This window comes from Rattus norvegicus, chromosome 7 (genome assembly GCF_036323735.1).
Source record: "Rattus norvegicus strain BN/NHsdMcwi chromosome 7, GRCr8, whole genome shotgun sequence".
Taxonomy (NCBI): domain Eukaryota; kingdom Metazoa; phylum Chordata; class Mammalia; order Rodentia; family Muridae; genus Rattus; species Rattus norvegicus.
Genome location: NC_086025.1, coordinates 66,248,460 through 66,274,266, shown reverse-complemented (window position 1 = coordinate 66,274,266; position 25,807 = coordinate 66,248,460). Strand labels below are relative to the sequence as shown.

The following is a 25,807-nucleotide window of genomic DNA, read 5'->3' as shown; positions in this document are numbered from 1 at the left end:
AGGCACACGCTGGGCAATTCTCACTCCAGGCTGTAGCTTGGTTCCCAGATGTCTTTATTATGCCGAGAGAAAAATAAAAACAAAAATCTAACAAATAAAAAACATGCCAATGAGCCCTGGTGCGCAGTAAGTCATCTGGGAATACATCAGTCTTATGAGTTGCAGTTCTTTAATAAAAATTCCTGGCTAGGTTCCAGTCTCATAGAGCAACAGACTCATTCCATAATTTATGCCTCATGACAAGTGAAATCATGGTGAGTGACCACAGATTGCTGAGTGTGTTATTCCAAGGAGTAGCTGAGGTGTTCTGGGAAATAAGCTAGCCCCATTTGGATTTCTCTCCAGGGAAGACTAACCATCCAAAAGGATATGATCCAATCGTTATTTCAACAGTCTTGAATCCATTAAAGACTTTACAAAGAGCATTATTTTTAGCTCTGTGATACTGGTGTCACTAGAACTTCGTTCACAAAACTCCTGGTGGGCAATTTTTTAACCTGTACTATTGTGCTCCCCAGGGAGGACATCTTACCCATGTAAAACAAAAAGTCTCCATCCTTCACTTTGTACTTCTGTACAACTGCTTTCTGAGTGCAAATCCCAGGGGACGAGTACTAATTAAGGTCAACCAGCTGTGACTTCTCAGCTCTAAATAGCAGTTTTGAAGAATACAGTTTTTCTTTATGATAGAAACACAAATCCAGTTCTGGAACCTAAATAAATTATTTTCTATTGCGCTTGCATTTTTTTAACATTTCAGATCATGCTGCATTAAGTGGTGCTTCTTTTCTCTACTTTTCCAAGTATTTTATTTATTTATATCAGTATGTGATTGTGCCATATATGGCTATTAAACCAGGCCATAAAGATTCAGGACAGCTTTTAGAGCTTTTAGCCACTGCAATACTGTATGGGTAAGATTCAATGCAGCACCTTGGCCTGAGAAAGTGGGCGCATGCTGTCTCAGGAGACTCAGGCAGGAGAATGATTTGAGTTCAGTAGTTCAACCCCAGATTGGGAACATAGCAAAACCATGGTGGCGGGGGCAGAAATATACCTCTTTAAAATTAAAAGTAGGGGTTCAGGGGTTAAGAGCACCTATTGCTCTTGTAGATGACCAGGTATCCACAAGGCAGGTCACAACCATCTATAATTTTAGTTCTAAAAATACATACACACAGGCAAGCACTATACACATAAAATATTTTAAAGTAATACAAAGTAAATAATAGGGTTCCACAAAAGACAAGCCTTCTTTTGTCCTCAGATCACACCAACCAAACATTTATTTATACAGAAATCTACAGTTAAACAAGTATTTTTCATTAGGTTTGCTTCATTTAGACTGAAAAGGGCATTTTATGTACTTATAATCATTCACTCGTCTGTACAGGACAGTCACAGAGCCAGAGTTGGGAGAAACACAAGCAATTCACACAGAAAGGTCTCATTCTCTGACAGGAAAGACACTCCCATCATGTCACCCACTATGTTTTTATTTGACTTCTGTAGCAAAATGGAAAGCAGCTATTAGGAATTTTAGATGAAGCACAGACATTAACTTGGCCCTCCCTCCAATGAAATACACAGTATGTTAATTATAGAAAGAATGTTATGGGATCATTTTGAATGTGGAAAACCTTTCTGAGGAATTTCTAAATGATGCTTGGAATCCTAAAAAGGCCAAAGAAAATATTACAATAAAATTACCAAATGTGGGATGGGGATGAGAGTCCATGAACTGTCAGTATTTTCATTTTAATGGTTTGCTTTTATTTCATGATATCTTCTTGTCTGTGGGAAACTATTTTTTAAAGGTATTTTAAACAAACTTCACAACTCACCTGTAGATGGAAAAAGAAGCTACTGATCGGATGAGGGATGCCACGGCCCCCACCTTGGCAGCTTCCACAGCTCCGCGCTCCCGGTACTGCACAGTTTTCCCATAGTCAGTGTAAGGCTGGTTATAAACAACAATCTTCCCTCTTGCCTCTGATGCCCTTCTTTGAAGTTCAACAAAAGAGGCCACCACGAGTACTTCTGCTGTGATACCTACAAGTAAAAGTTGAACAAATTAACTTACGATTTTCCAACAGCCAGGTAGAATTGGCATACAAAAGGTCACACGTGTTCTGTTGGCTACATATGGCCAACTGAATGGAGAAGATTGAAGTTTTGGAGCTAGTTACAATGGGAGCAAGACTGCAATGTTAGTTATCTGCCCAAGTGGGAGACAACACATTAAAGCCCTTGTTCCTGTGAAGGCTCATTTCCCCAATGCAGGGGAATACCAGGGTGTTGAGTTGGGAGTGGATAGGTGAGAGTGGGCACACCCTCATAAAAGCAGGAGGAGGGAGGGTACATGGGAGGGGGGAGGGGATAACATTTGAAATGTAAATACATAAAATATCAAAGAAAAATAAAATAGAAAAATTTGGGTGCCCTTGCATTTGAGACATAGATGTTCAAAATAAAAAAAGAAAAGAAAATATGTAGATAATGCCTTTAACAAATAAAACCATAAAATTTGAATCATGCTAAAAAATAAAGAAAATAATATAACATATAACTCATGGGTTTTCAGCTCACTCCAACAGCTGGCATTAAGTCCAAATTGCTTGAAAAGATACCTTTGCTTCCTATCCTAAGAAAAATCATGGATTTCATCAGAGGACATTATTATTATTTTTAAAATTTCATTTCCTAAATCTTAGCATTAATGACAAACATATTTATTCCTTCATAAAGCTATTTTGGTATGTTACTAAACACTCTGTTTCAGCAGAGGGCAGCAGCCCAGGAAGAACACTCTTAGAAGACATTCATAAACCCAACTTTTAACAAACAACATGCCTTCTCCTGGGAACAATGAAAGTCAGCTCGTTTTCATTTCTACTTGGAATAAAAATACTCTAAAAGGATGTGGAGACTTCCTGTGTGTCACAACTTAAAATAATTCATCACCAAAAATTACACTATCATCCTTCAAAAAAAATTAGAACATGTATAAATGCCCTAGAATCTATTTGTTCTGGTTAGATGTGTTCACTTCCTTATTCCTCTTTCCCACTTTACCATACCTTTCTGATTAAAGAAAAAGAGGTCTGTCTTCAAGAATTCAGGCAAACTCACACACACACACACACACACACACACACACACACACACACACAGATATACACATATACACACACATACACATATACATGCATATTTACATGCATATTCACATACATATACATACAAATACACATATATGCACACACATATGTACCCTTATATACAGAAACACACACATACACATATATATTTAAACACAGATGTAATGCATTCACATACATACTCACACACAGACATACATACACACATATACACACAGTCAGACTTACACACACCTACATAGAGAGGAAGTACACAGTACTAGATTTAACAAAAGACATCTATTCTGGTTTTGCTTTATGTATATGCTGGGAATTCATTTTAAGGCCTTGCCTATGATAGCTAAGTACTCAAATGCTAAGCCACATTCAAGTTCCTGATATCTACTACTCTATGGCTTTAGCCATGCAATCTCTAAATATATCAGTAATCGGAAGTAATGTGTATATATGTTATATTTTCTTAATATTATAAACTTAGAGAATTAGGGTGGTGTTCTTTTTCTCTTTGGAGGGATTGTTTTATTTTGAAAGTTTTAAAGATGCCATTATAATGGTAGCTGTTATTTGGAAAATCCTTTAGCAAAGTACTCACATACTAGAAAATTCTTAATTTCAATATAGATTCTACCATAAGAATCTATACACACATATACACACATATACCTCTGGAGTTACAAATATATAAGCATTTCTCTAGTTACAAGTCAGAACATAATTTATAATATAAAAGAATTAAGACATAATTATGAAAAGGAGGGAAACCACCAGTTTTCCACATAATGAATATGTATTGAAAATCTGAATGAGGATGCAGGTAGACAAATTCTGAGATTCTGATTCCAAAGTTACCTTGATATGTGACTGCTTTTAGTGTTAGCATCATACAAACATTTGGTTGATGGCCTTTCCTAATTAAAGCTTCAATGATTAAATCCAACATGATATCCAAACAATGGGATAATTTTGGCATCTGGATTAAAACTACTAGAAATAAAGCTAAATTTCTACAAATTTTAAAAATTAAATTAATAGAAGGGTATTTCTTCAGAATAGTGTATACCTCAAATTCCTTTGATACATGAAAGATTGGAGACTTCAAAAGCTTTAAATGAAGCTCGACAGCACAGAGGCCAACATAAATATTTCTAATATCTATAGGCCAAAGCCCACCACTACAGACTTGAAAGAAGAGTTTGAATTGGTAAATTTTCCTGAAGGCAGAGTCCTCTCTGCTTCCTTTGTCTGTTTTATCCCATCATCCAATCAACATTAAAACAGATAATTTTCCTCTTAGAAATCAACACTAATTGAGACTATGTTTCATGTCTCACCCTGCTATATGGTCTCATTTCAGATCATCATCATCTTTATTTTAGTCTTGTATGAACTCTGCCTCCTCAGCACTTCCACTTCCATTTCTGTCTCCAGCTCCACTCATTCAAAACTCTACAGAGCTTCCAGATAGGACTCCATAAACTACCGAGAAGTCAGATCTGTCCATGGCACCGCCGCTGTGCTCCTCTCTCACTGCTCTCAAAGTCTCCCCTTTCGGCCTGTCATTCCAAGCCTGTCTACCTCTCCAGACACACTTACTTTTTTATTTTAGGTGCCACCAGTACTAATCTTAATGTTCTTGTTCTCTTTGTCTGCTAATTTTGCACATGGTGTCTTTATTCACACTCTTGTACATTATATCTTATGGGCCCCATTCTGTCAATTTTATCACCAGAACAAGTTACTTATCCACCAAGATCCCATTGAGAATCACTGCTAAGAGGTCAAAATATCACTATTTGCAGATGACATGATAGTATATTTAAGTGATCCCAAAAGTTCCACCAGAGAACTACTAAAGCTGATAAACAACTTCAGCAAAGTGGCTGGGTATAAAATTAACTCAAATAAATCAGTTGCCTTCCTCTATACAAAAGAGAAACAAGCCGAGAAAGAAATTAGGGAAACGACACCCTTCATAATAGACCCAAATAATATAAAATACCTCGGTGTGACTTTAACCAAGCAAGTAAAAGATCTGTACAATAAGAACTTCAAGACACTGAGGAAAGAAATTGAAGAAGACCTCAGAAGATGGAAAGATCTCCCATGCTCATGGATTGGCAGGATTAATTTAGTAAAAATGGCCATTTTACCAAAAGCAATCTACAGATTCAATGCAATCCCCATCAAAATACCAATCCAATTCTTCAAAGAGTTAGACAGAACAAATTGCAAATTCATCTGGAATAACAAAAAACACAGGATAGCTAAAGCTATCCTCAACAATAAAAGGACTTCAGGGGGAATCACTATCCCTGAACTCAAGCAGTATTACAGAGCAATAGTGATAAAAACTGCATGGTATTGGTACAGAGACAGACAGATAGACCAATGGAATAGAATTGAAGACCCAGAAATGAACCCACACACCTATGGTCACTTGATTTTTGACAAAGGAGCCAAAACCATCCAATGGAAAAAAGATAGCATTTTCAGCAAATGGTGCTGGTTCAACTGGAGGGCAACATGTAGAAGAATGCAGATCGATCCATGCTTATCACCCTGTACAAAGCTTAAGTCGAAGTGGATCAAGGACCTCCACATCAAACCAGACACACTCAAACTAATAGAAGAAAAACTAGGGAAGCATCTGGAACACATGGGCACTGGAAAAAATTTCCTGAACAAAACACCAATGGCTTATGCTCTAAGATCAAGAATCGACAAATGGGATCTCATAAAACTGCAAAGCTTCTGTAAGGCAAAGGACACTGTGGTTAGGACAAAACGGCAACCAACAGATAGGGAAAAGATCTTTACCAATCCTACAACAGATAGAGGCCTTATATTCAAAATATACAAAGAACTCAAGAAGTTAGACCGCAGGGAAACAAATAACCCTATTAAAAAATGGGGTTCAGAGCTAAACAAAGAATTCACAGCTGAGGAATGCCGAATGGCTGAGAAACACCTAAAGAAATGTTCAACATCTTTAGTCATAAGGGAAATGCAAATCAAAACAACCCTGAGATTTCACCTCACACCAGTGAGAATGGCTAAGATCAAAAACTCAGGTGACAGCAGATGCTGGCGAGGATGTGGAGAAAGAGGAACACTCCTCCATTGTTGGTGGGGTTGCAGACTGGTAAAACCATTCTGGAAATCAGTCTGGAGGTGTAGGGAGCGGTGCGACAGCTGTATGATAATGAGGTGAATCTGGCGCCCTCCTAACAACAGTACTGAGCATGCGTGGAGTTTTGCACCTGATGTCAGTCTGGCTGGGGCGGTACTATGCTAAATGGGAGTTCATGCCTCGCCAATCTCTGGAGGACAAGTAGCTGGGATGGCAGTGGGGTGACTCGTGCCCCACCAATCCCTGAAAGAAGATTAGCATACTGTTGTGTATATAAGCCGAGCGGCTTTGCCGCTCGGCGCGGTAACACTTAAAGCGGTAACACTTAAAGCTGTAACACTTGGAGCTGTAACACTTGGAGCTGTAACACTTAGGGCTGGCTGCCGCCGCCTCCCTGTATCAACAAAGAAGGTCTCCTGCAGTAAAGGCTGTTGAGAAGAATCCAACCGTGTTGCGTCTTCCTTGCCGGACGAGGTGGGCGCGACAAAGTGGTGGCCTGTACGGGGACGAGGACATCCTCGTGGATCTCAGAACTCTTCAGCTTCAGGAGGAGCGACGTCGGAAAAGTTCCCGGTAAGGGACCATAAAGTTCTCTGGAGGTGAGCAGAGACGATGGGAGCCTTGGGTTAGAGGCTAAAAGGTCTGCGGTCTGCAGCGATGTTGTTTCAAGTTGATCCTTTGTGGGCAGGTTTTATAATTTTGTTTCTTTTCGTCTTTGTGTTGTGTGTTTGCTTTCTTTTGAATTGCCACCGTCCCGGACGGGAGTGCACTTGCTCGGAGTAGCCAACAGGTGCCAGGCTACGGAGTTGGGTATAAACAAACAGGCCAGCTTGCTAAAAAACCGCTTGCAAATAAGTTCATTGAGTATGGGAAGCTCACATTCCAGCCCACTCCTGACAGCTCTCCAGGAGCTCCTTAATCGGCGTAAGCTCAAAGTTGAAAGGAAAATCCTGTCAAGTTTTCTTGATGAATGCGATCGTTGTGCTCCGTGGTTTATAGTGTCAGGATCTCTTACCTTGCGAGCATGGGACAAATTGGGAAGGGATCTAGATAAAGAAGCCACAGAGGGCAAGCTTAGACCCGGATCAAAGCCTCTTTGGCGAATAGTCCGTGCTTGTTTAGAGGATAAGCGATGTGAGGAAGTCGTTAGAACAGGTCAGAGAATCCTTGCAGAGCATCAAGAAAGTATGTCAGAGGGAGAAAAGGTCCCAAAGAAAGAAAGGAAAAGAAAAGGAGACAAAAGGAAAAGAGAGAAGGCAGAGATAAAAAAAGGAGATAATCAGGACCAGGAAATAGATAAGATATATCCCTCCTTAAAAGCCTTGACTTTAGAAATGTCAGATGAGTCAGAGCTTAGTGAGGATGGTGAGGCTGACCTTGAGGAAGAGGCTGCTCAGTATGAGGGGGAGAGATGTGATCCGGACTGGCCACACGCTAACACCACGTGGCAAGGAGGCAGACAATTAGGCAAAAAGGTAGTTATACCAACCGCACCTCCGTACAACCCTCAACATAAAAGCATAGCGAGGCCTGCAAAAGGTACTTCCTTTTGCCCAGAGGTATGGAGAGAAATGGGATTAAGTTTCCCAGTATTTTTGGACGCCAATGGGCAACGATATCATGAACCCGTTGACTTTAAGACTATAAAGCAATTGGCAGAATCGGTTAGAACTTATGGGGTCAGCGCAGCTTTTGTTGTGGCTCAAGTTGAGGCTCTTGCTAGGTATTGCCTCACCCCTGGGGATTGGGGGAGTCTGGCTAAGGCCTGCCTCTCCTCAGGTCAATACTTGGATTGGAAATCTTATCTTTTTGAACATGCTAATGCTCAGGCCGCCATTAATCTGGCCTCAGGAGCAGACCCTCAGAGACATTGGGATGCTGACATGCTATTGGGTCTAGGGAGATTCGCTCTGGACCAGACCGGTTATCCAGAGCAAGTTTATAGCCAAATTAATGGAGTAGCCATCAAGGCATGGAAAGCACTGCCTAATAGGGGCTCAGTCTCCGGGAACCTTACCAAGGTTCTGCAAGGACCTACAGAGCCGTTTTCAGACTTCGTGGCCCGCATGGTAGAGGCCGCTACCAAGATCTTCGGAGACCCTGATGCAGCCATGCCGCTCATTAAACAGCTGGTATATGAGCAATGTACAAAAGAATGTAGGAATGCCATAACACCATACAAACATAAAGGTTTAGAGATTTGGATGAAAGTCTGCAGGGAACTGGGAGGACCATTGACTAATGCTGGTCTAGCGGCAGCTGTGGTACAATTAGGGAAAACCACTACCACAGATACCTGTTTCCAATGTGGCCGTGAAGGGCATTATCGAAAACAGTGCCCTGAAAGGAGTAAGGGGAAAATTAGCAATAGATCCAAGCAGCCTGGACTATGTCCACGATGTAAGAAGGGAAACCATTGGGCAAATGAGTGTCGATCTGTGAAAGACTTGGATGGCCGACCCCTAGTGACAGGATATGGTGGTACACAGCCAAAAAACGGACAACGGGGCCCACGTCCCCAGGGCCCTCAAATATATGGGGCTCTGCAGGGCGACAGACAAGGACAGGACAATCAGAGGCCTTGGCCTTTCCTTCGCCACCCGAAGGACCGAGGAGAGCCGTTAAAGGCTCCGCAGGACTGGACCTCCACTCCACCACCAGACTCGTACTGACCCCCCAAATGGGAGTGCAGCCTGTAGATACAGATTTTAGAGGACCCCTCCCTAAAGATACAGTTGGGCTTTTGTTGGGATGCTCCTCCTCTGCCCTGGACGGTTTGCAGATTGTGCCCGGAGTAATTGATCCTGATTATTTAGGTACAGTAAAAGTGCTGGTAGCCTCCCCCCAGGGTGTCACTGCCATTTCCCCTGGAGACAGAATCGCTCAAATGCTGCTTCTGCCCAGCTTACATAAGCGCTTTCCTGCTGAAAATAGGATTAGAAGGGATAGGGGCTTGGGATCTACAGGTTCCCGATTTGCCTTTATCTCATTGGAACTGAGTGATCGTCCAATGTTAACATTGACTGTGGAGGGACGTTCATTCCTTGGTCTATTGGATACTGGAGCAGATCGTAGTATTATCTCTGCTCATGACTGGCCACCCAGATGGCCTACACAAACATCGTCTCAGGCCCTACGTGGTTTAGGGTACGAAATGGCTCCTTTAATGAGCTCAAAAGAATTGACGTGGAGAGATACAGAAGGGAGATCAGGAAAGATCACTCCTTATGTTATAGACATTCCAGTAACGCTGTGGGGCAGAGATGTTTTGGTAGAGCTGGACATGAGACTGACAAATGATTACTCCCCACAAGTCCAGGATATGATGGCAAAAATGGGTTACGTGCCTAGAAAGGGTCTGGGAAAGAACTTACAAGGACGAGTTGACCCAGTACTGTCAAAACAAAAACATGACAGGACGGGTCTGGGTTTTTCCTAGGGGCCGTTGAGGGGGGAATACCCATTACATGGAAAACAGAGGAGCCTTTATGGGTTCCTCAATGGCCTCTATCCTCTGAAAAATTAATTGCTGCTGCCGAATTAGTATTCGAACAATTACAATTAGGACATATTCAACCATCCAGATCACCTTGGAATACGCCCATATTTGTTATTAAGAAAAAGTCAGGAAAATGGCGGTTATTACATGATCTAAGAGCTATTAATTCTCAAATGCAAATAATGGGTCCCATACAGAAAGGTATACCATTACTCTCCAGCATTCCTGCTGAATGGCCTATTATTATTATTGATATTAAAGATTGCTTTTTTTCTATCCCTCTTGCTCCACAAGATAGCGTGCGATTTGCATTTACTTTGCCATCTATGAATAATGAGGAACCTGATAAGCGCTATCAGTGGGTGGTCTTGCCTCAAGGTATGGCAAATAGTCCTACTATGTGTCAACTTTATGTAGGACAGGCCCTACGGCCTGTACGTGACCAATTCCCAAAATTAAGAATGATTCATTTCATGGATGATATCTTGCTTTCTGCTAAAGATCATGGCACCCTGGAAGTAGCTTATGCGAAAGTGGTTAAGGCGCTTGAAAGCAACCAATTGTGCATAGCACCTGAAAAGGTCCAAATGGGCCAAATGGGAGAATACTTAGGAACAAAAATCACTCCTCATAGTATTTCTCCTCAAAAAATTGAATTACGAAAAGACCATTTAAAAACATTAAATGACTTTCAAAAATTACTAGGAAGCATAAATTGGATTCAACCCTATATAAAAATGCCCAATGTAGATTTACAACCACTTTATGAGGTCCTGAAAGGGGATTCTCAGCTTACTTCACCCCGTGTTTTAACCAAGGAAGCACGATTATCCTTGAGGAAAGTAGAAGAAAGACTAGAAAAGGCAATACTAAAAAGGTATAAGGAAGAGGAAGATCTGCTTTTGTGTATACTGAGAACTTTTCGTCAACCTACAGGAGTATTATGGCAACAAGGTCCACTTCTTTGGATTTATCCCCACATTTCTCCTAATAAAACCCTTGAATATTACCCTTCTGCTGTTGCACAGCTAGCTATATTAGGCGTTAAATCTTGCATTCAGCATTTTGGTATTTCACCAAAGAAAATTATTATACCATATACAACTGCTCAGGTAGAAACATTGTGTGCATTGATAGATGATTGGGCCATATTGCGCTGTAGTTTTGATGGAGAGTTTGACAATCATTATCCTAAGGATCCGCTGCTACAATTTTTTACTGAACATCCAGTGATCTTTCCAAAGGTCACTGCCTCAGAGCCTTTGTCTGGAGCGTTAGATATTTATACAGATGGCTCCAAAACCGGTGTAGGTGCCTATATGGTTGATTCTCAAGAACCAGTATTAATTCAATATAGTCCAGGTACCCCCCAAATTACAGAATGTAAAATTGTATTGGAAGTTTTCAAAAGATTTCATGATTCTTTTAATTTAATTTCTGACTCTGCTTATGTGGTTAATGCGGTACGCTCACTTGAAATTGCAGGGCCAATTCGGTCGACTAGTACTGTATGTCAAATTCTTTTAGAATTACAAAATTTGATTTGGGCCAGAAAAAATAAATTTTTCATACAACATATTCGAGCCCATACTAATTTGCCTGGTCCCATGACCAGTAATAACGCCCTGGTGGATGCTAGTACTCGTAGAGAGTTTATTTTTCATGCTGCTCTGGTTGATCTCGCTAGAGAATTTCATCAAAAGTTTCATGTACCTGCCTTTACTCTTCAACAAAAATTTAAAATCTCTAGAGCTGCAGCTCGTGATGTGGTGTTAAGTTGCCAGAATTGTGTTCAATTTCACCACCCTCCTCATGTAGGGATTAACCCTCGTGGTCTGATCCCGCTAAAACTTTGGCAGATGGATGTCACACACATATCTCAATTTGGAAATTTAAAATATGCTCATGTTTCTGTTGATACATGTTCTGGTATTATACATGCTACTCTGATGACTGGTGAAAAGGCTCGTAATGCCATTAGCCATTGCTTAGAGGCATGGGCAGCCTGGGGAAAGCCTGATAGTCTCAAGACGGACAACAGGCCTGCCTACACTGCAAAGTCCTTTCAGGCATTTTGCCAGACAATGCAGGTCAAACATACTACAGGATTGCCATACAATCCCCAAGGTCAAGGAATTGTGGAAAGAGTACATCGTACCTTAAAAGAGCTGATAAAAAAACAAAAAGAGGGAATTGTCAGCAGCCGAACACCAAAAGAACAACTTTCTTTAGCTCTTTTTACTCTAAATTTCTTAGTTTTGGATGCGCATGGCCGCTCTGCTGCGGATCGCCATGCTGCTACTACACCTATAACTAATGCAGAAGTAAAGTGGAAGGATGTCTTAACTGATAAATGGTGTGGCCCAGATCCCATGATCTCGAGATCTAGGGGAGCTGTTTGTGTTTTTCCGCAGAATCAAGAAAATCCAATTTGGGTACCTGAGCGTTTGACTCGAAAATTGCCTTCTGCTCTTCCTGAAGATGAGACTACGAACCCTACTATTGCTACTGGGAATGATAATACAGGTTAATTCGATCACCCTGTGGGCTATTGCCAGATCCTGGCCAGTACCCATGCCAGTCCATAGCAATTCTACTGTTTTACCAACCTTTTTCTCTACCTCCTGTTTGCGTGATGTTCCTTGTATAGTGCCAACTGGAGAAATGCCCCAACGGTATGCCGCCACTAACGTTTCTCTGTTGCATACCTTATGTTTTACCATTAAAGACTCTTCCCTGCCCTGTATTTGGTTACGTAGAGCCACGTTGGCTAATTGGTTGAATCCTATAAGTGACAGCACAATGAACACCGGGATCATCCTGGCTGCTTTGAGTCAAATTGCCCAGGGAGTCTCTTCACCCAGCGAGGACATGTCAGTCGATAGTTCTGCTGATCTGAACATTACAACACTAATTGTGATGCATAATTGTAGTGTTCCATCACGCCCAGGGCAAGGTAACTATGCACAGAATAGCTCTACCTGTCGTAGAGTCTTACCCGCTTGCCCCCCCGAATCAAGAGTTTCCACCTAATTTTACCCCATGTCAGAGTCCATTCCATAGAACAAAACAATTCCTACTGGGATTTGAATTTTCCCCTCCTCTTGGCCATGTACAGTATGACTGGGGGGAGAATAAGACTGGCAAGCATAATCTCTGGCCTTGGTTTCAATGGGTGCTGTCCAATGAGCAAGGGGCATATACATCCCTGACCCCTTTTGCTAGGTTGATGGGTGAGAACTTCACGCTGTATAATGTTTCGGCTACCAGAAAAAATGATACCAGGTTGACCAATATTCAATATAATAACCTCTTGGAACATAATACTGCCACTAGTACTTCAGTATGTGTTAGATCACCCTTTTTCTTTCTGATAAGCACTAATGTCAGCAATGGTGTTTTAAATTGTAATAGCTCTGATGTAGTCTGCTATTTAGCTGAATGCTGGGATGGCAACAATGACACCGCAGTGATGGTCAAGATTCCCTCCTTTGTGCCAATCCCAGTGGAGGCAAACCCAGATAGTTTTCCTATTCTTAATTTGCTGAGAACCAAAAGAGATTTTGGAATTACGGCAGCCATAATTTCAGCCATCGTGCTGTCTGCTGCCGCAGCTACCACAGCTGCAATTGCTATGACCAATCAAATACAGACGGCTGAGACTGTCAATCAGATTGTAGAAAGAACTGCAATGGCGCTAGAGATACAAGAAGAATTTAATACTCATTTGGCATCTGGCCTTCTATTAGCCAATCAAAGGATAGATTTAGTTCAAGAACAAATTGAAGCACTGTATCATATGACACAGCTGTCTTGCGTTTCCTCCCTAAGAGGTTTATGCATTACTCCTTTGCAAGCCAACTTTTCTCAGCATTCTCAACAGAGCAAAGAAATCTCAAATTATCTGAAAGGAAACTGGTCCATGAAAGCAGAGCAACTATCCAGACAATTGCTGATGCAGATTGCTGTCCTCAACAGCACTAGGCTGGACCCCATCACAATTGAAGACTTTACCTCATGGATTACCAATGCTTTCTCCTTTTTTAAGGAGTGGGCGGGCATGTTTGCCTGGGGAGCTATTGTCCTCCTGGGATGCGGAGTATGTCTCTGGCTTATTGGCCGTTTAAAAAGAGAACATGCCAGACACAAAGCGGTTGTTTACCAGGCTATGACTGCCATTGACAATGGTGCTTCTCCCAATGTATGGCTGGCCTCTTTGAAAGATTAAGAGTTCGCCCTAGATCATTTTTGTCACAGTCATGTGGGGTCATTGTATCCAGGGACGGGCAACTTTCCTCGAGCTCGGACCAACCTAAGACACGGGATCCGGTGGCGATAGGGTGACCCAACGACGGGTAAGGCCGAGTCATCGTCAGGAACGACCTAAGACAGGAGCAATGACAAGATTGACGTGACACCCAGATCTAGACCAGTCATTTTATTAAACAAAAAAGGGGGAGATGTAGGGAGCGGTGCGACAGCTGTATGATAATGAGGTGAATCTGGTGCCCTCCTAACAACAGTACTGAGCATGCGTGGAGTTTTGCACCTGACGTCAGTCTGGCTGGGGCGGTACTATGCTAAATGGGAGTTCATGCCTTGCCAATCTCTGGAGGACAAGTAGCTGGGATGGCAGTGGGGTGACTCGTGCCCCACCAATCCCTGAAAGAAGATTAGCATACTGTTGTGTATATAAGCCGAGCGGCTTTGCCGCTCGGCGCGGTAACACTTAAAGCGGTAACACTTAAAGCTGTAACACTTGGAGCTGTAACACTTGGAGCTGTAACACTTAGGGCTGGCTGCCGCCGCCTCCCTGTATCAACAAAGAAGGTCTCCTGCAGTAAAGGCTGTTGAGAAGAATCCAACCGTGTTGCGTCTTCCTTGCCGGATGAGGTGGGCGCGACATGGAGGTTCCTCAGAAAATTGGACATTGAACTGCCTGAGGATCCAGCTATACCTCTCTTGGGCATATACCCAAAAGATGCCTCAACATATAAAAGAGACACGTGCTCCACTATGTTCATCGCAGCCTTATTTATAATAGCCAGAAAATGGAAAGAACCCAGATGCCCTTCAACAGAGGAATGGATACAGAAAATGTGGTACATCTACACAATGGAATATTACTCAGCTATCAAAAACAACGAGTTTATGAAATTCGTAGGCAAATGGTTGGAACTGGAAAATATCATCCTGAGTGAGCTAACCCAATCACAGAAAGACATACATGGTATGCACTCATTGATAAGTGGCTATTAGCCCAAATGCTTGAATTACCCTAGATCCCTAGAACAAACGAAACTCAAGACGGATGATCAAAATGTGAATGCTTCACTCCTTCTTTAAATGAGGAAAAAGAATACCCTTGGCTGGGAAGGGAGAGGTAAAGATTAAAACAGAGACTGAAGGAACACCCATTCAGGGCCTGCCCCACAGGTGGCCCATACATATACAGCCACCCAATTAGACAAGATGGATGAAGCAAAGAAGTGCAGACCGACAGGAGCCGGATGTAGATCGCTCCTGAGAGACACAGCCAGAATACAGCAAATACAGAGGCGAATGCCAGCAGCAAACCACTGAACTGAGAATAGGTCCCCCGTTGAAGGAATCAGAGAAAGAACTGGAAGAGCTTGAAGGGGCTCGAGACCCCAAAAGTACAACAATGTCAAGAAACCAGAGCTTCCAGGGATTAAGCCACTACCTAAATACTATACATGGACTGACCCTGGACTCTGACCCCATAGGTAGCAATGAATAGCCTAGTAAGAGCACCAGTGGAAGGGGAAGCCCTGGGTCCTGCTAAGACTGAACCCCCAGTGAACTAGACTATGGGGGGAGGGCGGCAATGGGGGGAGGGTTGGGAGGGGGACACCCATAAGGAAGGGGAGGGGGGAGGGGGATGTTTGCCCGGAAACCGGGAAAGGGAATAACATTTGAAATGTATATAAGAAATACTCAAGTTAATAAAAAAATAAAAAATAAAAAAAAGAGCATTTTTCTCTTTTCTGTTCTATCTTCTCCTTCCCAAGGCTATTAAGGAATAAGTATATATTCATCTCTCTCTGGGCTTTTGGAGGACCCTAGGTATTGCAGTGAGAGACGAATGAAACTCTATTTGGGGCTCGCTTCTACTTCCCAAAAATGGTCTACTTAGGATTTGGGGTCATGTTCATTTTGCAGAACTAACAAGTGCTTGGCAATATGTGAACCTTGATTAAAATTGCTCCAAATATATCATTCTCTATGTCTAAAGCTTATCCTGAGTATGCAAATTGACCTATAAAATTTGATAGTACCTTTATAGTCACTCGGGAATCTTGCTCTCATATCACTCCCCCAGGACACATCTGCAAATCAAGAGCTCAAAGACACTCAGAAACATGCACAATAGCAAACACTAAGAGAACCTCCTGCAGTAACAGATTCCTACCCCAGAGGTGACACCTTAGCCATCAGCCATATGTGACCACTGAGGTACATATGGTACTCAAGAAGTACCAAAAGGGACAGAGAAACTAAATTTTTAATTTCATTTAATGATAATTGATGCATGTTTACATTTAAACAACCACATGGGGGTAGAACTCTGTCACTACAGCTCAAGCCATTAAAGGAGAGGCCATAGCTGAGAACGTCACGGCTGGCCCCAAGGGACTTGTTAATGACAGTCCAATAACAAATGTGAGTCATGATGATGACCTCTCCCAGAGGTCACAAACCAGGTGACAGTACTCAGCAGCTGCATTTCAGAAGGCAGGATGTGCACACTACACCACACATCATGGGAAGAAGTTAGCTCAACTTGAATGAAATAAAATAAGGTCGCCTAGAAAGCTTCTCCCATCCATGTCTTGACAGCTATATCAAGGGAAATACCTACACTGTCCTATGACCAGAAGCTCTTGTTCTTAGTCTCTCTCCATCCTACTCTCCCATTCCACAAGGCTGCTCACAAAAGCCTCTAGGAATAATGTAACATCCTCAATAAGGCCTGTCCTGAAATTTTTATTCATACCTGCTTCCTGTTTCCAAATTCTTAGTCCACTTAGCATCGTTAATTTTTCACAGTCCTTAACAGAATGTAACTGCATTCAATATAATAATATAAGGTACATGCGGGATAAAAGTTTTGCTTTTGTTATTCATGCTTTATGAATGCAAAATAGGATTCATCCCTGTGTGCGTGTGTTTTGGGGGGAGGTGTACAGATCCTGAGTAACTAAAACAAAAATATGAGGATCTACGAATGCATATTTCCAAGGACCTTTCATATTTCTATAAATCAGAGTAAGTGCTAATACTACTGTCTATATTTGAGTGTGTTGGTTACACTAATGCTCACAACTCTCCAGAGTGTTTTATGGACACTAGAGGGTAAAGAATCAAGTTTATATGCAAGTTGTTATTAAAATTTGAATATTGGTAATTTGCATCCTAGGGCCATACACTTCCTATTAACATCATTACTGTGTCCTATAGTAAATATAAAATATATGAAAATAAACGCTAGGGTTTAATTTCTCATTTTTAGGGAAATGAAAAAGAAAAAGAAACACCTATATGAGGTCTGCCAGACTTATCAGTTATTTTCCAGGCTATTGCTCATAAGTCAGGAGCAGTCACCATATATTATTGGCAATATTGGCAGACAGGAGGAGGCTTTACTCTATGTAATGATTCTGCAGCTTCTTAATATTTCAATTCTTTAATATAGTTCCTAATTTTTTTCATTGCTACTTCATAACTGTAATCTTCTACTGGTATGAATTGTGTGAGAACACCTCTGTTTTCTGGTGATCTTAAGAGATCCTTGTAAAAGGGTTGTTTGAAAAAGTCGAGACCCACAGGTTGAGAACCACTGCCCTAGGGCAAGATTCATTAGACTGTTAAGAATAATGAAAAGAATTCAGGTCACTAATTTCCAAAGTGACAGTTGAAATGAAAAAAAATACAGAGTGATCTACTATACTGTAAAGATTACAAACATTTTCTCAATTTCAATCCAAAATTTCTAAGCCTGTGTGTGACTACTGCTGTGGTCCTCCTCCAAAGTAGAATGGTAAGCACTGTGGCATTGGCCAGAACCATCTGTTCTATGAGGAAAGAGGAATTGCCTGGCCCAGACTCCATCCCTTTTGAAAGCTTCCTCCCAAGGACAGTTTTAAAAAAGAAGAAAATAATGTTTTATGATGGTTTCTACCATTAAACTAAAAGAGTAAAGACAGAAATCTATGCCTCTAGATTTTAATTCAAGTGACTCAATGCCATTTTTAAAGGGGGGAGTTCTGATTTTGGAAGACTTATCATAAACAAGAAACATTCTAGCCTCACCTACCCAGAGGAAAGTCTAGCTTCTTGCCCTTACCATGTGATCTCCTGGGTAACAGTCCAAGATAGCTAGGTCCCTGGGATGGTTGGCCTTTTCTGAGATCAGAGTCATGGAGACACAAATATTTGTTTTTCAAAAGTCAAGTTAGGTCTTAAGGGGTAAAGAACCTGAAAATTTTATAGCAAGGCAGATTAACAGGGCACCAGAGCAATCTTCTCTGGGGGCTTTTTGTTTGCAAACTACATGATTTTACATCCTACTCTTCCAGGAAGAACAAGTCTTAAAGATTCAAATCAACAAGTTATAGGCTTCTACAAAGCTAGGATTTCATGCTGGAAATTAGGAAAGGGACGTTATATACTTAGGACTATAGAATCCAGAAAAGAAAGTTAACAATAATTTTAGGAGAATACCAAGTGTCAGATAAATAAAAATATATATTAAAACTCATCAAAATCAGCACAAATCCAACAGTGGGACCTCATGGAATTTCCTATAAGAAACCAAATGGACTTGAATCTGTTTTAATTGCCTGGAAATGACTGCAAGGACATTCTCAAGTAATGCATAAAAGAGTTAAAAATGTGCAAAGCCATGTGCATTTTGCATAGTTATGTGTAAAATTTGCATTCACTTACAGCTATAAATAATAATAATTATGGTATTTGTAGACCCCCATTCTTATCCTCCAGGAAGAGAAAGAAAAGAATCTCTTCGAAGTAATTGTTAAGAAAGATTTAACTATTTGAGAGAAAACTGAAAGAATAAAGGGTAAAGAAAGCCTCTAAAGATAAGAGGCTATCTGACCCATTCAGTGGCCTATATTCCAAGCACTCTAATGAGATCTGAGTCTTGGGCCATCAGTCTTGCAAAAGAGGATGGACCCAGCTGCAAGGTAAATTATCATCAACTGTAGAGAGATAACAGTTGTCTGCATGTACTAAAAGTTGTCTTAACATGGCAATACCTGAGGAGAAGCATCTAGCAAAGTGTACAGTGTACAGGAAAAGTTGTGTTCAATGGAGTGTGTCTACTGTAGGACCAATGATTAAACCTGACATTCATAAAAAGCACAGCTTTTACAGGGACCACCACAGCAACATGCAGATCTGCAGAGAGCATAGAGCGGATCTTCAAAACCCGAGGATTTTCAAATCTAAACTGCTCCATGGTCACTGTGGCAATGGAAGAAGTAATTAATCTTTGGAATATCATGATTCCTTTTAGCAATTATGACAGTGAATATTATCTCCTAAAACATAAAATATCATCTTTTCCAACTTGGTTTCTTGGAAATATGATTGACATAGTCACTTTTTCTCAGGCCACCAACTGGCATCTCTGTGTAAAAGAGATTAGTGTAGTTGAATAAGGGTTTTCACCAAAACTTTTCTTTCTCACCATCTAAAATGAGCAGGTCCAAACTCCATTTAAAGAGGAAAGTCCAAAAGCAGCAAGCATCCTGATTGCTGCAATACAGAGCTTACCTGTGAGCAGGTAGTCTAAGCTGCTAGGTGTTAGGATTGTGGTCATAGCCAGCTAGTCTAGAAAGCTGCAGTCCTCAAATGACTTCTAGTTACTGGGGATATTGGCAGAGAAGCTTAGAGGAGAGGTGAGGAGTTTGTGGAGAATCATATGAGAGAAATTGGTAGAGTCGGGCGACATCACATAGGATCTTGAAGCTCTATTAAAAAGTCTGGGTAGGAAGAAGGAATTCAGGAAAATCACTCACTGCCAAGGTAACTGTAGGCTTAGCATAGTTTCTTAATAATATACTTCTTATAGTACATTGTTCTTTCCTCAAGTCTTTGTACAAGGTATCCCTTCATCAGAAGCAGCCATCATTGCAACTGTAGTTGGAAATTTGACTACAGAACACATTAGCTTTCTGATTCTAAATAAGTTCGCCTTTCCCTAGACAACACAATAGAAAACATAGTAACCTTAGCCTCCCCAAGCTTCGCATGAGCATGAAATGAGGGGGGTAAACTCCATTTGTTGTAAAGCACTTCAAAATGATAACAGTGAGTTTACCAAATACAAATAGTCATCTCCCAATTCACTTAAAATTTCATATCAATAAAATATATTTTTTAACTTAAGTGCACCTTATTTTTAGACAAACAACATGACATGTTTTTTTCTCTAAAAACCAATGAATGCCTCCACTCCAAATAAGTCACAGTGAAAATAAAAGTTCAAGATGACTTCAGTCCCATTTGTCTTAAATCTTGGTGTTGTATGGATGGTAAGCAGCAGCCAATTATGGTGGCAGGTGATAGATCCAATTTGTTAACATTTTTCAATCTCTAAGCCATCCTTAAAGAAGATCATGGATGGAGTCAGACCATCTTCACAGTAGTTCAGGAGAGTAACCATAAAATCTGGATTCATGTTTTCACCAATCAAAAACTGGTAGCTATTGAAACTGGCAAGGATGTGCTTAATTTGCTTTGCAACGGTAGTCATAAAAGGTTCTTTCTGGTTTCTGTTCTTCAAGTTTGCCTTTGAGTGATTTAATGTAGTCTTTGATATACTTTCTGTATGTCTTTTTTGTGAAGCTGGTTTCTTGTAAGAGATGATTCATGACAATGTCAACAGCAGTAACTACTGACTTTTGGTACCTTCGCCCTCTGGAACTTCAGTGGAAGCATTTCAACCAATGAGTGAGTCATAGATGTCACCCTCTGTTCTACTGACCATCTTGCCCTCTACCTATCTGTACAGCCTATCCGTGATCTCCCAGATCTTATAGATGTCAGAAAACAGTTTGTCATGGCTGATGAAGTCCCGATAGATGATCATGGTGTCAGCAGTGCTTGGGAGGAAGGGGGAGCAGGCAAAAAGCAATAAAATAATTTTTAAAATAATGAATATTAATTCAAAAAAGATTGAGCCTACTTGGATAAGAACAGTGTTATATACACTATCACAGCTCTAATTGTCACTAAACCAATAATTAAGGTAACCTATTGAAGAAGCTACACATTAGGTTGCAAAAATGCTGAGCAGATTCCATGGATTTACTTGACCCCAAGAGGTATAGAGGTAGCAATGAGGGCTGTAGGAAAAGTGGGGGAAGAACTTTCTAGAGAAGCTTCAGAGCAAGTCATAGAATTCTGTATATTACAAAAAACAGATCTACAAAGGAAGTATTCTATTATTTCTTGTCCCTTGTGCCATCTAGTAAGAAGAGAACACATCCTAACAACTACCTATAAATTTCAGTCTTTTTGTTGCAAACATTGATTCTGTCATTGGCAAGCAATTTGCTCTAGCCAGTGGACTATGAATTGGCATGGCTTTTGGCTACAGCTAAGTGGGGTCTTTAAAAACTGTTACATGATTTGGCTACATCTCTTTGGAACTTAATGTCCTCAGCAACAAGAATGACAAGCCCCAGGTAGAAGATGCTCCTTGTTTCTGCCATAGAAACAATATCTGAAGCAGAAACAAAGGCACCATCAACTGACAGCAGAAATGTATATGCAGATGCAGAGTGGGGTGAGGCACTGAGTCAGTGGGCAATGAATCAGTGAGTCTTGGTAGTTTGATGAGAGGGTGGCACTTATTCTAACATTACTAAGAACTGACTAATGAGGAGATTCTGAACTTGAAATTTGTGTTGAAGAGTTTTTCAATCTATGGCAAAAATCTTATGTTATAAGATACAGATTGAATGTGTCTCACTAGGAAATGGAGTCATCAAATCCTTAGCACCAAGTAGTGGAAAACAAAAAACATCTGCAGAATTTAACGAGAATCAGTGATTTTGAACATGTAACTTCATATGGCAAAGAATTTTAAAGAGGAGATAGTCTCTGGAGATCATTAAACTAGAGTCTTGGTGACTTCCAATACCTAGGCATTCAGATGTCATTCTAACACAAATAAGCAGCTGTGCCATATAAGTAAACAATGTTGTACACTAAATAGCTTCACTGCCAGGAGCACCCAGGGCACAGGAACTGCAGAGCAGACTGGGACAGGATTCTTCCAGTCTCCATCTGCACCCAGAGCTAAGGTTGTTCTACAGCCCTCTGTAGCCAAATCCTGACCAGAGAATGCTGGTCTCCCAAGAGTGGTCTCATTCTTAAGATCACAGGCCCATAGGAGAAACAAGCTCCAGTCACAGACAGCAAGACCAACTATCACCAGAGATATCTAGATGGAGAGGGGCAAGCACAAAAACCTAAGCCACAGAACCTAAGGCTCTTTAGTATATCAGAACCCAGTTTTCCCACCACAGCAAGTCCTGAATACCGCAACACACCAGAAGAGCAAGATTTGTATTTAAAATCACATCTCATAATAATGACTAAGGACTTTAAGAAGGACATAAATAACTACAGTAAAGAAATACAGGAGAATGCAGGTAAACAAGAAGACCTTGAAAGGGAAGTACAAAATCCATTAAAGAATTACAGGAAAACACAAACAAACAGGGGAAGGAATTGAACAAAACTATCCAGGATCTAAAAATACCAATAGAAAAAGTAAAGAATCACAAAGGGAGACAAACCTAAAGATAGAAACTGTAGGAAAGAGACCAGGAGACATAGATGCAAGCATCACCAACAAAATAAAAGAGATAGAAGGGAGAACTCAAGGGCAGAAGATACTATAGAAAACATTAACACGGGACCGCAGCAGCTCTCTGCTCCCAAACCCCGTGGGAGAGAGACCTCACCACCTGATCAAGTGGGCACGCCTGAGGCTGCAGAGCGGAGGAGACCACCAACACTGCCCACCCCTGCCCACATCCCTGGCCCAAGAGGCAACTGTATAAGGCCTCTGGGTTCCCGTAGGGGAGGGCCCGGGAGCGGCATGACCCCTGCGCCTGAGACACTGCCGGAACCTGAAGGAAACAGACCGGATAAACAGTTCTCTGCACCCAAATCCCGTGGGAGGGAGAGCTGAACCTTCAGAGAGGAGGACACGCCTGGGAAACCAGAAGAGACTGCACTCTGTGCACATCCAGGCGCCAGAGGAAAACACCAAACGCCATCTGGAACCCTGGTGCACGGAGGCTCCTGGAAAGAGCGGCGCAGATCTTCCCGGTTGCTGCCACAGCGGAGAGGACTTAGGCAGTACCCCACGAGCAAACTTGAGCCTTGGAACTGCAGGTAGGACCAACTTTTCCCCTGCAAGAAACCTGCCTGGTGAACTCAAGACACAGGCCCACAGGAACAGCTGAAGACCTGTAGAGAGGAAAAACTACACGCCCGAAAGCAGAACACTCTGTCCCCATAACTGGCTGAAAGAAAACAGGAAAACAGGTCTACAGCACTCCTGACACACAGGTTATAGGACAGTCTAGCCACTGTCAGAAATAGCAGAACAAAGTAACACTAGAGATAATCTGATGGCGAGAGGCAAGCGCAGGAACCCAAGTAACAGAAACCAAGACTACATGGCATCATCGGAGCCCAATTCTCCCACCAAAGCAAACACGGAATATCCAAACACACCAGAAAAGCAAGACCTAGTTTCAAAATCATATTTGATCATGATGCTGGAGGACTTCAAGAAAGACATAAAGAACTCCCTTAGAGAACAAGTAGAAGCCTACAGAGAGGAATCGCAAAAATCCCTGAAAGAATTCCAGGAAAACACAATCAAACAGTTGAAGGAATTTAAAATGGAAATAGAAGCAATCAAGAAAGAACACATGGAAACAACCCTGGACATAGAAAATCAAAAGAAAAGACAAGGAGCTGTAGATACAAGCTTCACCAACAGAATTCAAGAGATGGAAGAGAGAATCTCAGGAGCAGAAGATTCCATAGAAATCATTGACTCAACTGTCAAAGATAATGTAAAGCAGAAAAAGCTACTGGTCCAAAACATACAGGAAATCCAGGACTCAATGAGAAGATCAAACCTAAGGATAATAGGTATAGAAGAGAGTGAAGACTCCCGGCTCAAAGGACCAGTAAATATCTTCAACAAAATCATAGAAGAAAACTTCCCTAACCTAAAAAAAGAGATACCCATAGGCATACAAGAAGCCTACAGAACTCCAAATAGATTGGACCAGAAAAGAAACACCTCCCGTCACATAATTGTCAAAACACCAAACGCACAAAATAAAGAAAGAATATTAAAAGCAGTAAGGGAAAAAGGTCAAGTAACATATAAAGGCAGACCTATCAGAATCACACCAGACTTTTCGCCAGAAACTATGAAGGCCAGAAGATCCTGGACAGATGTCATACAGACCCTAAGAGAACACAAATGCCAGCCCAGGTTACTGTATCCTGCAAAACTCTCAATTAACATAGATGGAGAAACCAAGATATTCCATGACAAAACCAAATTTAAACAATATCTTTCTACAAGTCCAGCACTACAAAGGATAATACAGGGTAAAGCCCAACATAAGGAGGCAAGCTATACCCTAGAAGCAAGAAACTAATCATCTTGGCAACAAAACAAAGAGAATGAAAGCACACAAACATAACCTCACTTCCAAATATGAATATAACGGGAAGCAATAATCACTATTCCTTAATATCTCTCAATATCAATGGCCTCAACTCCCCAATAAAAAGACATAGATTAACAAACTGGATACGCAACGAGGACCCTGCATTCTGCTGCCTACAGGAAACACACCTCAGAGACAAAGACAGACATTACCTCAGAGTGAAAGGCTGGAAAACAATTTTCCAAGCAAATGGTCAGAAGAAGCAAGCTGGAGTAGCCATTCTAATATCAAATAAAATCAATTTTCAACTAAAAGTCATCAAAAAAGATAAGGAAGGACACTTCATATTCATCAAAGGAAAAATCCACCAAGATGAACTCTCAATCCTAAATATCTATGCCCCAAATACAAGGGCACCTACATATGTAAAAGAAACCTTACTAAAGCTCAAAACACACATTGCACCTCACACAATAATAGTGGGAGATTTCAACACCCCACTCTCATCAATGGACAGATCATGGAAACAGAAATTAAACAGAGATGTAGACAGACTAAGAGAAGTCATGAGCCAAATGGACTTAACGGATATTTATAGAACATTCTATCCTAAAGCAAAAGGATATACCTTCTTCTCAGCTCCTCATGGTACTTTCTCCAAAATTGACCATATAATTGGTCAAAAAACGGGCCTCAACAGGTACAGAAAGATAGAAATAATCCCATGCGTGCTATCGGACCACCACGGCCTAAAACTGGTCTTCAATAACAATAAGGGAAGAATGCCCACATATACGTGGAAATTGAACAATGCTCTACTCAATGATAACCTGGTCAAGGAAGAAATAAAGAAAGAAATTAAAAACTTTTTAGAATTTAATGAAAATGAAGGTACAACATACCCAAACTTATGGGACACAATGAAAGCTGTGCTAAGAGGAAAACTCATAGCGCTGAGTGCCTGCAGAAAGAAACAGGAAAGAGCATATGTCAGCAGCTTGACAGCACACCTAAAAGCTCTAGAACAAAAAGAAGCAAATACACCCAGGAGGAGTAGAAGGCAAGAAATAATCAAACTCAGAGCTGAAATCAACCAAGTAGAAACAAAAAGGACCATAGAAAGAATCAACAGAACCAAAAGTTGGTTCTTTGAGAAAATCAACAAGATAGATAAACCCTTAGCCAGACTAACGAGAGGACACAGAGAGTGCGTCCAAATTAACAAAATCAGAAATGAAAAGGGAGACATAACTAC

General features: G+C 41.1%; 1 protein-coding gene and 1 pseudogene across 3 annotated transcripts in view; both read right to left on the bottom strand.

Annotated features, from left to right (window-relative positions):
- Cpq (carboxypeptidase Q) overlaps positions 1–25,807 on the bottom strand; it is a 570,217-nt gene that overhangs the window by 444,923 nt on the left and 99,487 nt on the right. For all 3 annotated transcript variants that reach the window (XM_008765417.4, XM_039079808.2, NM_031640.1), the window contains 1 exon segment: positions 1,845–2,052. In XM_008765417.4, the coding sequence (XP_008763639.1) occupies positions 1,845–2,052 (208 nt within the window).
- Positions 15,663–24,171, bottom strand: LOC103692875 (translationally-controlled tumor protein pseudogene; annotated as a pseudogene).